Here is a 14817-nt window from a genome sequence, read left to right as displayed (position 1 = left end):
TCAGCAGCGTTGATATTATTTCCATATTGAAGAGATTTGGAAACTGAGTCACAGAAGAACACAGACTTGTCCAATAACAGAGCTAGTGAATATTGGGGTGGCAGTGCACACATAGAGCTCCAGGAATCCCACGTTCTCCCAGCCAGTAGGTGGTTCTCCTTGTGACTTTTCTGAAGCAAACTGCTAGGAGTTTGGGGAAAAAGGAAGTGCAGGCACATTTCACAAATCTCCAGTCTGTAAGGGTCACGTCCCGTGTGGCTGTAAACTCTGGACTAAGGAAGGGCTGGTGGCTTTCAAAAGATAAAGACAAGTAGAAAATTCTACAGGACGGTGTGAGAACCCAGAGTTACAGTCTCCTGGGAGTGTGTGAGCACTCAGCTGGAGCCACGGGGCTGATCCACGAGACAGGTAGGCAGTGCTGAGACATTGTTTTCAACTTCTCACTCTCCTGCTGTGCCTCCCTGAGAGAGGACATTTGATTGGTGGCTCCTGGAAATAACGTGAGGGGCACCAGAGTATTTTGGAAATGGAGGGAGCAGAGGGAAGGAGTATCTGGTTGAACTCTTTCTGCTGTTTGCTGTGTGATCTTGATGAGTCCCTTACCTGAGGTCATGTGTTTAATGGGAGCACAGTCGTACCTCTTCGGATGTTCTTGGGCCCTGTGCACACTGGACAGTCCCTGGGCTGAGAATGGTGCCCCCAAGAGATCCAAGCTCAGCTGGCCACTAATACCTCCAATACCGCTAACATCACAGGTCCTTGAGGCAGGCAAGTGGAGGTCCCGGGCTTGAACCTGGGTTTCATGACTCCAGGTCCCGTTCCCATGCTTCTGCGTGCTGCTGCTTCTCCACACAGAATCAATGCAGGCACAGGAGCTGAGGCTAGGTGGGATGGACGAAGAGGTCGCATGCTCTAATGCATTGTGCAAAGGCTCCAGACCCAGAGAGAGTGGGGTCCAGCCCTGGTTCTACAGCTGCCCAGTTGTGTGAAGGTGCCTGAGTAAACATCATAACTGCAAATATTTCTTCAGCATTATCTCTTTGCCATGCATGTATGCAAAGTGGGTATTATTTCCATTCGTAATAAACTTTTTCTTTCTGAGTTTCCCTAACTACGACATGGTTTTGCTAACTAAAGAACTAAGTAACATACAGGGATGTTGTAAGATTAAAGGTGCTATAGGGTGGGGGTGGCTGGCTGGCTCAGTCAGTAGAACATGTGACTCTTGATCTCAGGGTCATGAGTTCAAGTCCAATATTGGGTGTAGGGCTTAGTTTAAAAAAAAAAAAAAAAGGCACTACAGTATAATGTCCAGTAAAATATGAAAAAAAAACTTGGATTAGGGGCGCCTGGGTGGCTCAGCCATTAAGTATCTGCCTTCGGCTCAGGTCATGATCCCAGGGTCCTGGGATTGAGCCCCACATCAGGCTCCCTGCTCCGCGGGAAAGGTGCTTCTCCCTCTCACACTCCCCTTGCTTGTGTTCCCTCTCTCACTGTCTCTTTCTGTCAAATAAATACATAAAATCTTTAAAAAAAAAAAAAAAAGAACACGTAGGATTAACCCTAATAAGTATTATTATTGGACTAAAAAAATGAGCAGAGTTAGTTGAGATGTGCAGAACCTGAGTAGGAAAACGTTGACAAAGAGAACCCTTCCTGCATCTCACGACTGGTAGGGAAGTTTGAGGGTGAAGTTCACTGATATTTGGCAATTGAGTTGTTGTGGGTAGAAGTAGAGGAAAGAGAGATTCCTACATATTGCAAGTTTTTTGTGACCCTTTGCCTCTGGACGTTGAGACCTCTCACGATTGGTGCTGCTGCTTCCCTGTGAAGCGTCTCTTATCTATAATGAATGGACTGTGCCAAACGCTATGCAAAAAAAATTCATGATACCAAATTTTTGTGGTTTTCACAGCTCCACGTGATCGGTTTCCTTCCTGAAAGGATAGGTCAAGTCAGGACTAATGGGAAAATACTGGCTCCCAGTGTGGGGAGCCTTGAGAGCTCTACACTTTTTAAGAGCTGAATTTATTTTCTCTTCCAGTGTTGGTGGCACCATCATATCACAACCCATGGCCAATCAGACCATCGTAGTTCTGACACCAAATGGCATCAACTTCCCCCAAACAGAGACACCCAAACCCACCAACCAGACGCAAGACAGCCTAGAGAAACGTCTAAAGGCAGAGATCAAAGTTCTTGGGGTAAGTCCGATTCAGACCTTGCTGGACTGGGATGACGAGGGGGCGCAGGAAAGAACTGAAGTCTTGAGACCACATCGTGACTATGGAGGCTCTTAAGTTTTGCCAGAGGAACTTCAGGTTGATGGGAAGACCAAAGGGAGCCCCCTGGAGGGCCATCTGAACCTTCCACAAACGTAAGATGATATGAAAATTGTATTTCTCCTATTCTGAATCTGAGCAAGTGACTTTGTTGATGTTTCTGTATTTTGCAATAGCACACTTCTCAACATTTTATTTTTTAATAAAACACTTTATTGAGGAATAATTGGCATACAAAAAGCTGTACATCTGTATATTTTCTACAAAAGTAATGGTAAATAATTCCATTTAGGTACATTTTTTCCCTGTGTTCACCAACTGCGTGTTTAATAATCTGACTGATGTTTTTGAAAGGAATTTTTCCGTCACCACAAATTGTAGGAAGAATTAACCTCCTTCCCCTTTTTCTCCTTCCCTTTTGAGAACTGAGATATTTGCCTTTTGGTGGTTTTTCTCCTTTCATGCAAGATTTATTAACGAAGCTCTACGGAATGGAGGGAGGAGGGGAGGGTATATCTAGAACAGGGAGCACACTATAGAGCTCTGTCTCCTGGAATTGTCTCTACACGATATGATCTAAGTTTGCAGAACCTGCTGGGAACGATTGTCTTGCCTCAAATATCCAATCCTGTGGATTACTATGAGGCTCATGGGACATAATGCTTGGAAAACGTTGGCTTGGTAAATGTTAACAGAGCCATAACTGTCTGAGGTAGACGTGAAGGAGGAAAACTGGCCACTTGGAAGCCAAGATCCTCCACTATAGGAACATGGACTGGAGGGGGCAAGGAGCTGGCCAGAGGGCCAGACTCTCTGTTGTGTTCAGCAGGGTCTGGGGGGTATAAGGAGGCATGTCCACACCACCAGGGCAAAGACAGTGTGAGGGCTTTCAGATGCCCCCTGTTCCCATAAGAAGTAGTAGGAGAGTGAGTAGCAACAGAATCAGAGAGCCAGGGGAAACAGTCTTGCACGGAGCTGGGACCCAGCACCATGTGAACAAGCAAGGGGGGAGAGGCAGAGATGCCTGAAGACTTGCTGAGCACTTGCCCAGTGTCCCGAGACAGTAGTTGTCCGCAGCACAGCAGCACCTCCTCCAAAACATCTTTGCAGAGTTCTCACTGCAGAGCTTTTCAATGTCTGTGTCCTTGCTGGGGTCCTTCAGAGAGTGATCATGTGCGAGCACCCTGGGAAAGATTCAGATGTCTTGCCTTTCCAAATGCTGATATATTTTTTAAAGGTTTTATGTATTTATTTGTGAGAGAGAAAGCACACAAGCAGGGTGAGGAGCAGAGGGAGAAAGCAGACCCCCCGCTGAGCAAGGAACCTGATATGGGGCTCAATCCTAGGACTCCGGGATCATGACCTGAGCTGAAGGCAGACACTTCATGACTGAACCACCCAGGTCCTCCATCTCCTTTCTTCTTCCAACAGACCATCCAGATCCTGTGTGGGGCAATGGTGTTGAGTTGGGGGATTATTTTGGTATCTGTTCCCTCCTCTCCACAATATACCCCGATGTTTTCCATCCTGTTGAAGGCTGCTTATCCATTCGTAGGAGCCTTGAGTGTGAGTAGAGATCCTTAGGAGGATGGTGGGCAGGGAAGGGGGGGCTGGCGGGTAAAGGTGGGAAGTAATCTCTGAGGATGCCACAAGTTTGTCCTGTTATCTGTTCCAAGAGCCCATCAAAGAGACTACATTACATTTAAACTTGTATCTCCTCGGCTTCTCTACACTTTCTCAGACTTGTCCTTGAGGATGTTGGTATCCGGAGTAGCACTGGCCAGGATTTTTTGAATTTTAGCATGTTCTTAAATTTGGGTTATATTTTTTTCTCATGTTCAGACTAATTGTGATGGATTTTCCGGTGGAAGGGACAGAGGTGAGATATCCTATCAAGGGCATATGCTATCAACACGATTTGTCTCTGATGACGTTAACCTTGACCCTGAGGCTGAGGTGGAATGGTCAGGTTCCTCTGCTGCAAAGTCACTTCTTCCTTCATCTTTCCATACTCTACTCTTTGAGAGCCAGTCAAGAAGCACAGCTCACATTGGTAGAGGCACCTTGTCCAGTTTTGAAGACCCAGGATTTATTTAGGTAGACCTGAAGTACTTAATGCTGGGGCTGTGGGATCTACAACTCTTCTCTTCTCCCTGTTTTGTCCCCCTTTTTTCCCATTGTGAAAGGATTTCCTATTACTTCATTGTCCCAAATCTATTAGGTTATGAATATTGTAAAATAGTAGCTTTGACTTCAGGAACACAGCCTTAATGATTCGTTGTGTCCAGCCTTGTCTTCTCTCTGATCGCAGCCGCCACTCCACCCTAGCCGGGGACGCCACCAACTTAAAATGTGTGTCTCTGTCCTCCCATATCTGTTAACTGCCCCCACTCTTTTCTTTTTCCATACCATTGCTTTCATATTTTTCTCTACATAATGTCTAACTCCAACATTTTCTTCTGTACACATTATTTCCTGGCCCTTAAGACCCTCATTTTGTTTCCTAGGATAGATTCCTACTTATAGCTGCCTATGTTCATGCATTTCTGAATACTCTGGGGAACAAAAGTCATATCTGTGTAATTATTGGGTCTTATCGTTGTTGGTCAATGGTTTTCCAGGACTGTTTTCATAGGAGTTTTCCATAAACACCATGATCATGACATTGTAGCTTCACCTGTACATAGAAACTGACCTCACCATTGTCTCTCCTTTCTGAGTAGTTTGTCATTTCTGGAATTCTATCTGTCATCATGGAGAAAAAGTCAACTAAGCTTTTGGTGAGTATGAGAATCAAAACCCACAATGCATGGAAATTGAAGGAGAACTCTTCAAGGTCAATCTCTCTACCTTGCAGAGTTGGAAACTAAGTTCCAGAGCAGATATTTGGCAGAGTCAGGAATTGAGCCTGGCTCTTCAGTATTCCTGTCCACTGCACACTCCTCCAACCACTGTACCCTAAATCACTCTTCATTCAGTGTGTCAAATTATGCCTGGGTCAGTGTCCAGGAATCTATTCTAGAAAAAGACTGCCTTCTTATAATGCCCTTCACATGGTAACTGGCCTTCAGATTTATTCTTCAACAACAAAGAAGGTGACAGCGTTATAAAGTTGTCTATTTGTTGTGGATTCACTGTGTAAACCCATCTGTCCAAACCCTTGAGGAAACACAGTCAAAATGTGACCTAGCTCTCATTCTTTTATCTATGTGATGTAAAATTTATACTTTTCTGGATTTGAGTATGAACTCTCAGGTCCTACAAGTTGTCATTTGTCATTTGGTATTGGCTAAGAAACAAATTTGCCTGCATTTAACTCTTCTAGGAAAACCAGATTTGGGAGTGGCAGGGAGAGGAAACCTGTGTGATAAGGAGAAGATTTCTAATCTGTGAATGTTCACTAAGTCTTCACTCAATCCTAGATCCCTCAAGTAGTTTGATGTTGGGGGTCATGGGTGAGAATGCCATATATCACAGTAGCACAAAAATGTAATTTGGAAGCTCGCTTACAAATATTTCCTGAAGACAGCAGGAAATTAGAGAGAGTGCTCAAGGACAATGTCAAACTATCTCTTTTTTTCCATCAGAATTTAGAGATTGATCAATTGGATCCGTCACCTAATCTCCAAACTGCTAGATCGGTGCTGTCCTGTAGAACTTCCTGTGACGATAGAGTCGCAGTTAGTCACGCTGCCCAGGCTGGTGGTCACAGGTTGCAACTGATAGCTTGAAATGTGGCTAGTGAAATTGAGAAACTGAATTTTAAATTTTACTTTTGTTTACTTTAAATATAAGTAGGCCATGGGACTAGTGACAACCACATTGGCTAGCACAATACAAGAACAGTATTTCTAGATTCTCGAGGGGAGGCTTTTGGGGCTCTTACCCCAGAGAAGAACAATACCAGAGTGAATAGGGCAGTAAACTCAAGGATATAGGGTTTAGCTCAGGCTCACCAGAGTCATCCATCCTGTAGGGAATTCTACTGTGGTCACACATTCTACCTGCCCTTTTGGAGGTTGGGGAAGAAAGCTGTCCCAGAACAAACCCAAATCATTCTAAGAAATGTATCTTCTGGAAATCATGAGTCTTGCTGGCTATCAGAAGGCCCAGGATCATACACTTTATAGTCATTGTTTTGGGAAACTGTGGTTAGGAGGAGAAAAATACGCTGCCTATTCTCTACCGTGCCCCCGAAGCTCCTACTGCTGAGCCCCTAAAGAAGGAGCAACCTGGATGGGATTATATAATATTTTAATTTATGGCTATTTGGTCTGCCCTGGACTACACTTACCCATAAATAGAGCTTTCAGGATAATCCTAGATCAATTCCCCCTTCCGTGAATTGGGGAAGAAGGGAACAGATTTCTGAGATCTTTTTGTTGATTCCCCTTACTCACCTTATAAATGTAGAAATGAAACCCATAGAGGGAAGTGAAATTAGGGAACTGAGCACTCCAGAAAATGGAGAGGGTCTCAGGCAAAGCTACCACTGGGACCTCAGGTCCTGACATCGAGTCTGATCTTGTTCCTCACCCTGCTGCTAACGTGTTACACCGTCCTTGGGGCTGGGGCTAGAACTCCGGCTATGCTCATTCCTATGGAGCTCTGCCCATGACCATCAGAACCTGTCCACTGCAGGGCTCACCTAAGCCTGAGGACTATGTTCCCACACTCATCTTTGGGAGTGTGTGTGCATTTAAGTGGGTCATGTGTAAGGAAGAGTAGCTTGCTTCATCTGCTTCCTCTGAGTGGCTGATGGCTTCCTCAAGGGGTTTCTGAATGAGTCGAGGGAGAGAGAAATCATATCTGCTGCATATGGGCATTCTGCAGGCACGGCCTCATGGAGCCCTACTCTCAGTCCTGAATCAAGAATGTAGAAGAGCAATAGTCTCTGCCACCGACTGAATTCCTGCCTAGGGAGAAATATTTCATATATTCATTCACTTGGCCAAGATTTACCTTCTAGGTTCAGAGATGTTGCTAAGTACTGGGGAGACATCCTGGTTGAAGTCTACCGATGCTAGGTCCCCTGACAGACACAGATAAAATAAATTTTTGCACTGCCTTGGCAAAGAGGGATAAGAGGCATGTGTTGCTCATCAACAGTGATTCTAACTCAGCCTTTGTCTTTTAGGCTCAGATTGGCGTGGCTGCAAACATTCTGAGCTCTCTATGTGCTCTCGTGGGTTTTATTCTCCTCTCTGTCAACCTGGCTGCTTTGGATCCTGCCTTTTGGAAGTGCGACTTGAACAAAGAGGACAAAGTACCTCTACAACATTTTTATATCCCTTATATGCACCCATATGTTAAGGAAGACTGTTTCATAGCCAAAACCACTCTAGCTGTAAGTATTTTTAGACAGGTTTTCCAATCTCTGGAAGGTTCTGAAATCCTTGCCTTTCGTTAATCCTTCTTTTGAAGATCTGTCTAATTCTTTCTGGTTTGGGTATCTGGGGGAAGGCCAGGGCCATGCAAATGGGAGGGGACTGCTTGACTGAGATAAAGTGGCTAGGCTCTGGGGTTACATACCAGTGAGATGAAATGGAAGAGCAAATGTCAAATCAAGTTGATGATGAAAAATGAAAACTTAATGTTGATAGAGTTTCTTAATAATCAAAATAATTGTGTTGTTAGAGGTATAAAATAGGAGTTTGTTCAACCAAAAATCTTGGCACATGGAATGGTAAATTAAGAAAGGGAGAGACAGCAGGAAGACCCTAGTTGTCAAGAAACCTGGAAAGTATGTGTGCTGGGGTGTAAACGCAGTCTGAGTGGACACTGGGCCCAGCACTGAGAAGCAGAGAGAAGGAAACATGGCCTCAGAGGTGAGGGCTTCTCCTCCTTGCAGGGAGCACAGTGATGAACAGGATTTATCAGGGGAGAAGGTAGCATCGTTGTTGTTTGTGGTAACTTGCCAGGGTGGGATTTCTTAAATTGGGAAATAAGAGATGTAGGAAGATGGAGAATGGGAACTGATTACGGTTGCCATTATTGGGGAAGAAAGCAACGAAGTTTGGCTCCTAGACATAATGTCTTCAGTTGGAGCATCAAAGTGCATGTGTGTGTTTAGAAAGCCCCGGGAAAGACACGGGCAGCATGAGAAGAAAGAGGCTGCGCAGTGTCTGGTGTCCCACAGTCACGAAAGTGAGTTACATCAAGTCCACAGTTGGAGGATGGCCAGATGCTAACGGAGTTGGTCAAGCACGTGCTTGCACCCCTCTCCTTTTTTTTTTTTTAATTTTTTTATTAATAATGATTTTTTATTATATTATGTTAGTCACCATACAGTACATCCCCGGTTTTCGATGTAAGGCTCGATGATTCATTAGTTGTGTATAACACCCAGTGCACCATGCAATATGTGCCCTCCTTACTACCCATCACCGGTCTATCCCATTCCCCCACCCCCCTCCCCTCTGTAGCCCTCAGTTTGTTTCTCATAGTCCATAGTCTCTCATGTTTCATTCCCCCTTCTGATTACCCCCCCTTTCTTTATCCCTTTCTTCCCCTACTGATCATTCTAGTTCTTATGTTCCATAGATGAGAGAAATCATATGATAGTTGTCTTTCTCTGCTTGACTTATTTCACTAAGCATTATCTCCTCCAGTGCCGTCCATGTTGTAGCAAATGTTGAGAACTCATTCTTTCTGATTGCTGAGTAATATTCCATTGTATATATGGACCACAACTTCTTAATCCAGTCATCTGTTGAAGGGCATCTCGGCTCCTTCCACGATTTAGCTATTGTGGACATTGCTGCTATGAACATTGGGGTGCATATGGCCCTTCTCTTCACTACGTCTGTATCTTTGGGGTAAACACCCAGTAGTGCGATGGCTGGATCATAGGGTAGCTCAATTTTTAACTTTTTAAGGGACCTCCACACGGTTTTCCAGAGTGGCTGTACCAACTTGCATTCCCACCAACAATGTAGGAGGGATCCCCTTTCTCCACATCCTCTCCAACAATTGTTGTTTCTTGCCTTGTCTATTTTTGCCATTCTAACTGGCGTAAGGTGGTATCTCAGTGTGGTTTTGATTTGAATTTCCTTGATGGCTAATGATTTTGAACATTTTTTCATGTGTCTGTTAGCCATTTGTATGTCTTCATTGGAAAAGTGTCTGTTCATATCTTCTGCCCATTTTTTGATTTGTTTATTTGTTTCTCGTGTATTGAGTTTGAGAAGTTCTTTGTAGATCTTGGATACCAGTCCTTTATCTGTAGTGTCATTTGCAAATATCTTCTCCCATTCCGTGGGCTGCCTCTTAGTTTTTCTGACTGTTTCCTTGGCTGTGCAGAAACTTTTAATCTTGATGAAGTCCCATAAATTCATTTTATCTTTTGTTTCTCTTGCCTTTTTGCACCCCTCTCCTTGTGGACCTGGCGCCCCGCACTTCTCTGCAGGTTCATGATATTATAATGAGAAAAGGCACATGCAAATGAGGTTGATAGTAATTGGCATAAACCAACACATGGGGGAGGCAGCCCCATGTTGGGAAAAATTCTGGAGAGAAGCTGGGAGGGATTTGTGGAAGGAATAAATATGCATTCATGAGGGATAATTTTGCTTTATACGCAAAGGGATTATACTGCGCATGCTTGCTGGGACAGTTTCTAATTAATGTAAACAAATTGTATTTCCTCTTGAACTGTACGTAAAGAGACTAGAGGTTTGTGCAATCACATTTTCTCTCCTGTTCTATCAGGTTGCCAGGTCTGCATGAAGGATGCCTAAGGACAGAAATGGTAGAACCTAGTCTTTGGGCGTCGTATCTTTTTCGAGCTGGTGTGGGTTGTTAGCAATGGAGGCAGCTCTGTTTATGCTACGTTTATTGCCTTGATTTTTCTTTCTAACTCTTATGGACATCAAGAAAGGCTAAGAAAGCCCATCCAGAGGGGGTGTTCATGTTGAATTTTACAAAGGGCTTGCACCAATGAGGTCAAAACCTCACTGATTCTCAGGTGTGTCTGAGAAGGAAGTATCACTGTGTACATTTGGTAAGTGTGGAGACTTCTGGCTCACACAGCTACTAAGTGGTAGAGGTGAGGCCAGAATGGAGGTTGTCCTGTGTCAGTCCTGGACATTATCGTGTCCCTCACTGAGTGAACAGTGTAATCGGATGTCGCTGTGTTTCATCGGGATAAGAAACAATGCACAAGGCGGGTTATGTGTAGCTGATGTGGTTCTGCTCACCCCCCTCTCAAGGCAGTAAATAAGCAAATGAAGCCAGCTGCAGGCTAGGAGGGAGCACTGTTCTCCTGCTGCGGATGTCCTTCCGATGGTTGAGGTGGTCAACACTGAACAGGCATGAGGGCGTCAGTTGACTCAAGCACCGCCAACCTTGTCTTTCCTGAATTTCAGGGAACTCTGTCTGTGATGCTGATTTGCACAGTGCTGGAGTTCTGTCTGGCCTTGCTCGCTGCTGCAGTTTGGTGGAAAGAGGCTCAGTCCAACTTTGCTGGGGTGAGTGTGCTGGCTGGCCTCCCTGAGTCTGCCAGGTATATCTCCGGGTCTGGGCTGTGTTGAGTGATGTCAGCAAGAGTTGCCTATGGGTCGGCAGGTGTAGGTCATGGGATACACATGGGAGAAGGCCTGTTGGGGGTGGAAGACAGATGAGGAAAGCAGATGGCAATTGCGTAGCTGAGGATTAACTAAATGGGATGGTTGAACCTGAAAAATCGACTGGTTCAATCTTTCTATTTTGTAAATGCAGAAACCTGGAACTTAAGTGGCTTGCCCAGCATTGCGTATGAGTTTGCGCCCAGGTGCCCAGAATTGGTTTGTGTCCTTTCCAGACAGGAACACTTTCTACCACAGCCCTAGTCTCTCTAACCACCTTGACTTGGTCAAGGCCATTTGCAAACATGATTCGATTCATAAATGTCCTATGCTCTGGTTTTGCCTTCCTATGATCTCAAAATTCTTTTATCACTTAAAAGATAGTTTTAAAAAATAGTTGTTTCAAAGTCCACGGGACAGCACCCTACCACCCTCATGGATTTATGGCTTCATTTCACTGGATTACAAAACCTTGATTTATCCAAAACTGTATTAAAGAAAGCAGAATGAATATTAAGCTAAGGAGCCACACTTATGTAAAGAACTTAATGACATACTATTCATCTTGTAAGCAATGTGTGTGTGTGTGTATATATACGTATATACATATATACACACACACACACACACACACAAAGATGGAGGTAATGGTATCGAGATATATATATCTCCACGCCGTGTGTGTGTGTGTGTGTGTGTGTGTATGAAACTGAACCTGAGTGATGTCTGAAGAACTACATATGAAGAACAAACATATGAAGAACTAACATATTTTGTTTCTTTTAGAGTGTCCTTTTCTTGCCTCAGAGTTACAAGAATAAATCCACCATACCTGCAAAGGCATTTTCTGACCCTGGATATGAAGAACTACTGCCTTCTTAGGGGAAATATTCATCAGAAATTTCGTTTTATGATGCTGTATAAAAACCAACCAAAGAGACTCAACTCAAGAAAGCAAAGTTTGAATTCTCTGAAAAGTAGGCTTTTATATTATGAACATTGAAAATAACATATCTTTGTTTTCTTGTTATGGAATATATGTGTTCAATGGGGGGGGTCTCTTGATTTGCCATCAGGCAAGGTGCAGGTGTGTACATTATCACTGCCTAGACTGCCAGATAGACATGTCCCAAGAAACTAGACAGAATTGTGTGATTCAGAGGTCATGGTGAAGTAAAGGAGACAACTCTTTCTTATCCTCCTTCATTGCGAACAGAAGTCAATTGAGTAATGGTGGTGTTCAGACTCTTTCATCGTAGACACTAGTGTTGCATCACATGATTATTCTCATTACAACATGCAGACATGCCCCCCACGATTAAGTGTCAGCAGCTGTGTAAGTAATTGGCTTCAACATAAAATCCGTATTGCATTACTATTATGTGTGTTTTTTCCACACCACCAAGCCATCAACTCAGTGCTGACAATATCTATCTACCTGGAGATAAATAACATCACACCCCACACAGCTGAAGGGCTCAGTGGTTACGGATGGAGGTTCTCAAGACCTCCTCTTTGGTTCAATTACTTTCTTAAGAATGGCTCACAGAACTCAGAGAAACATTTCATTTCCTGGATTACCAGTTTATTATAAAAGGATATAACTGTAGAAAAGCCATATGGAAGAGAAACAGAGGGCAAGGAATGGGAAGGAGTGTGGAGCACCACTGTCCCGGAATCTCCCTGGGTTTACCAAGAAGCTATCCCAATCCTACCCTTTGGGCGGTTTATGGAGGCTTTGTTACATACCCACGATTGATTAAACCATCAGCCATTGGTGATTAGACTCAGTTTTTAGCCCTCTCTCCTTTCCAGATGTCGTGGGGGGTGGGGGGCAGGTGGACTGAAAGTGCCAATCCTCTAATCATAAGGTTGGTTCCTCTGCCTGGGAAGGTTCCCCAACCCATCCTTAGGTTCTCTGAGGGCTTTCCCAAAGTCAGTCAACTCATTAACATAAAAAAAGACACCTTGACTGCTCTATCACTCAGGAAATTCCACAGATTTGTGCCAGGAACTAGATGGAAGACTAAATATATATTTCTTATTATAAATATCACAAAATCATCCTTACATAATTGTGGAAACTCATTTGTTTACTTTTCCTTTTAAATACAAAGTAAGTCAACAGTGATAGATATAAACCTGAATTTGAACTCCCTTCTTCCTCATCAGCTATTCAAACAAAACAAGCAAACAAAGCCTAACTAGAATATTTATTAGGAGTCAGCCAGTTCATATTTTTTCCTGATTTCAAAATAAGAAAGAACACTTGTTCAGGTGTAAATGTTAAGCCTCAACACACACACACACACACACACACACACACACACACACACACACACACACACACAAGCTGGTGCTGAAAGACTTCTCCTAATTTTATATAAGCTGCATTTCCTGGAATGATTTTCTCACGTTTCCCCTGTCCTGACCCACTATGTCAGGGTCATACTCCCTGTGTCAGATCTGATGCTGTTTCCCCGTTGGGTTTTTCATTCTGAGAGGAGAATGTTGGTTTTTGCTTTCAGCTCTTTCTTCAAACTCTCTCCTCCTTGTCTCCTCCCTTTCTTCTCCCTCCCTCCCTACACACACAGGTACACCATTCTTCTTATTTATTTGCTTATTGTGGATATTCAACATTTATGGGCACTTTGGGGGTACCAGACACTATGCTGGATGCCAGGGTTACAAAGGTGAATAAGATACACTCCTTGGCTTCAGGGAATTCATAATCAATTGGGGAAAACAGATGACAGTAACGGTACAGAAGCACCATACAGGGCACTAAGTGCTATTTGAGCACAGACTCAAGAACACTCTTCTCTGCCGAAAAGAATGTAGGGGATAAATGTGCGTGTGCATGTGTGTGAGAGAATGACTCCTTCCTTTGAGAACTCCCCAGTGGACACTCCCAGTGGGGCTGTCAACCACATGGGGCCACCCTCCTTCCACACACAGTTGGTTGACTCCACTGTATCCCCGCCACGCCACTCCACCACTTCCATCATGATTCACCAGTAAAATGTCTAGTACTGGAGCTCCTCCTGGGCCTCCCCTAGCTTTGACTCCTTTCTCAGAAAAGGCAGCCAGCCCTTTCGGCAACACTCTAAACATAACTAGCCCCTCTAGCGTGCGTGCGATGAGCCTGCCATCTACCTGGAGATATGAAGACGTATTGAAAACACATGTATGAAGTGCTTACCATTACATCCAGCACACAGAAGACGTCAGTTACCTTGAGTTGTGTTTTCTCTTCGGTCACCTCCCCCCCAGCTCCCCTACACCAAGTTGATCCTCTAATCAATTTTAATTTCAATCCACCGCTAGGATTCGGAAACTGATTAATCTCATCAAATCCTTCATTTCTTCGAGAGAGTCTGTATAGTGCTTTAAATGGAGAATCTTAGACCACAGCAATTTATTTCATCTTCCCTTTCCTACAAAGGAAGATTTTAGCAGTAATGGCCCTTTTCAGAGCTTCTGGCCACAAGTGACTCTCCTGACATCCAGTGGTGATAAAGAGAAACATTTTCCCCCCAAATAAATAGAAAGGCAGGCCAGTGTAATAATTCAGTATCCCTGGAGAATTTCCCTGCAGGTAGCTAATTTGATAGCACGAAATCGTACCCACAAACTTGTCTGCACATGTCATCAGTGAGGGGGACATCTTCAAAAGGACACAAAGCATAACCATAAGGGAGCTGAGGTGGCTAGATTCATTTGAACTAAAGTACACTTCAATATGAGATATTATTAGAGAGAAAGAGGGATATTTTATAATGATAAAAGGGTCAGCAGAGCAGGAAGAAACAAGTGTAAATAAATGTGTACTTAACAGCAGAGCCCCTCAAATATAGGAAGAAAAACTGATAGAATTGAAAAGAGAATTCAGCAATATTGGGTTTCAATATTTTATTCTCAATCACTGATAGAAAAACTAGACAGAAAATCAAGAAGAAATAGAAGACTTG

The 14817-nt window shown here is 43.8% G+C and overlaps 1 protein-coding gene across 4 annotated transcripts; it reads left to right on the top strand.

Moving 5' to 3' along the window:
* Nucleotides 1-211: 211 nt before the first annotated feature.
* Nucleotides 212-12637, top strand: LOC123785099 (membrane-spanning 4-domains subfamily A member 6A-like). 4 transcript variants are annotated; one of them, XM_087854927.1, is made up of 8 exons: nt 229-408; nt 856-1060; nt 2045-2204; nt 3714-3848; nt 5006-5062; nt 7420-7629; nt 10649-10750; nt 11633-12637. In XM_087854927.1, the coding sequence occupies exons 2-8, from the start codon at nt 1050-1052 to the stop codon at nt 11726-11728; spliced, it is 771 nt and encodes a 256-aa protein (XP_087711053.1). In that variant the 5' UTR covers nt 229-408; nt 856-1049; the 3' UTR covers nt 11729-12637. The 4 variants fall into 4 exon arrangements, with proteins under 4 accessions (XP_087711054.1, XP_087711053.1, XP_045642737.2 ...); XM_087854928.1 differs by lacking the exon at nt 856-1060 and having other exon boundaries at nt 212-408; XM_045786780.2 differs by lacking the exons at nt 229-408; nt 856-1060 and having other exon boundaries at nt 1951-2204.
* Nucleotides 12638-14817: the final 2180 nt, after the last annotated feature.

This window comes from Ursus americanus, chromosome 24 (genome assembly GCF_024610735.1).
Source record: "Ursus americanus isolate L20-20 chromosome 24, mUrsAme1.1.p, whole genome shotgun sequence".
In the NCBI taxonomy this organism is placed as follows: domain Eukaryota; kingdom Metazoa; phylum Chordata; class Mammalia; order Carnivora; family Ursidae; genus Ursus; species Ursus americanus.
This window is presented reverse-complemented; position numbering and strand designations above follow the sequence as displayed.

Coding starts and splice junctions, on each gene's coding strand:
- LOC123785099 (XM_045786780.2), top strand. CDS start 1,965: ATGGGAAAATACTGGCTCCCAGTGTGGGGAGCCTTGAGAGCTCTACAC. Junction 2,205..3,713: donor CAGAGATCAAAGTTCTTGGG/GTAAGTCCGATT, acceptor TTCTTCCAACAG/ACCATCCAGATCCTGTGTGG. Junction 5,063..7,419: donor AAAAGTCAACTAAGCTTTTG/GTGAGTATGAGA, acceptor TTTGTCTTTTAG/GCTCAGATTGGCGTGGCTGC.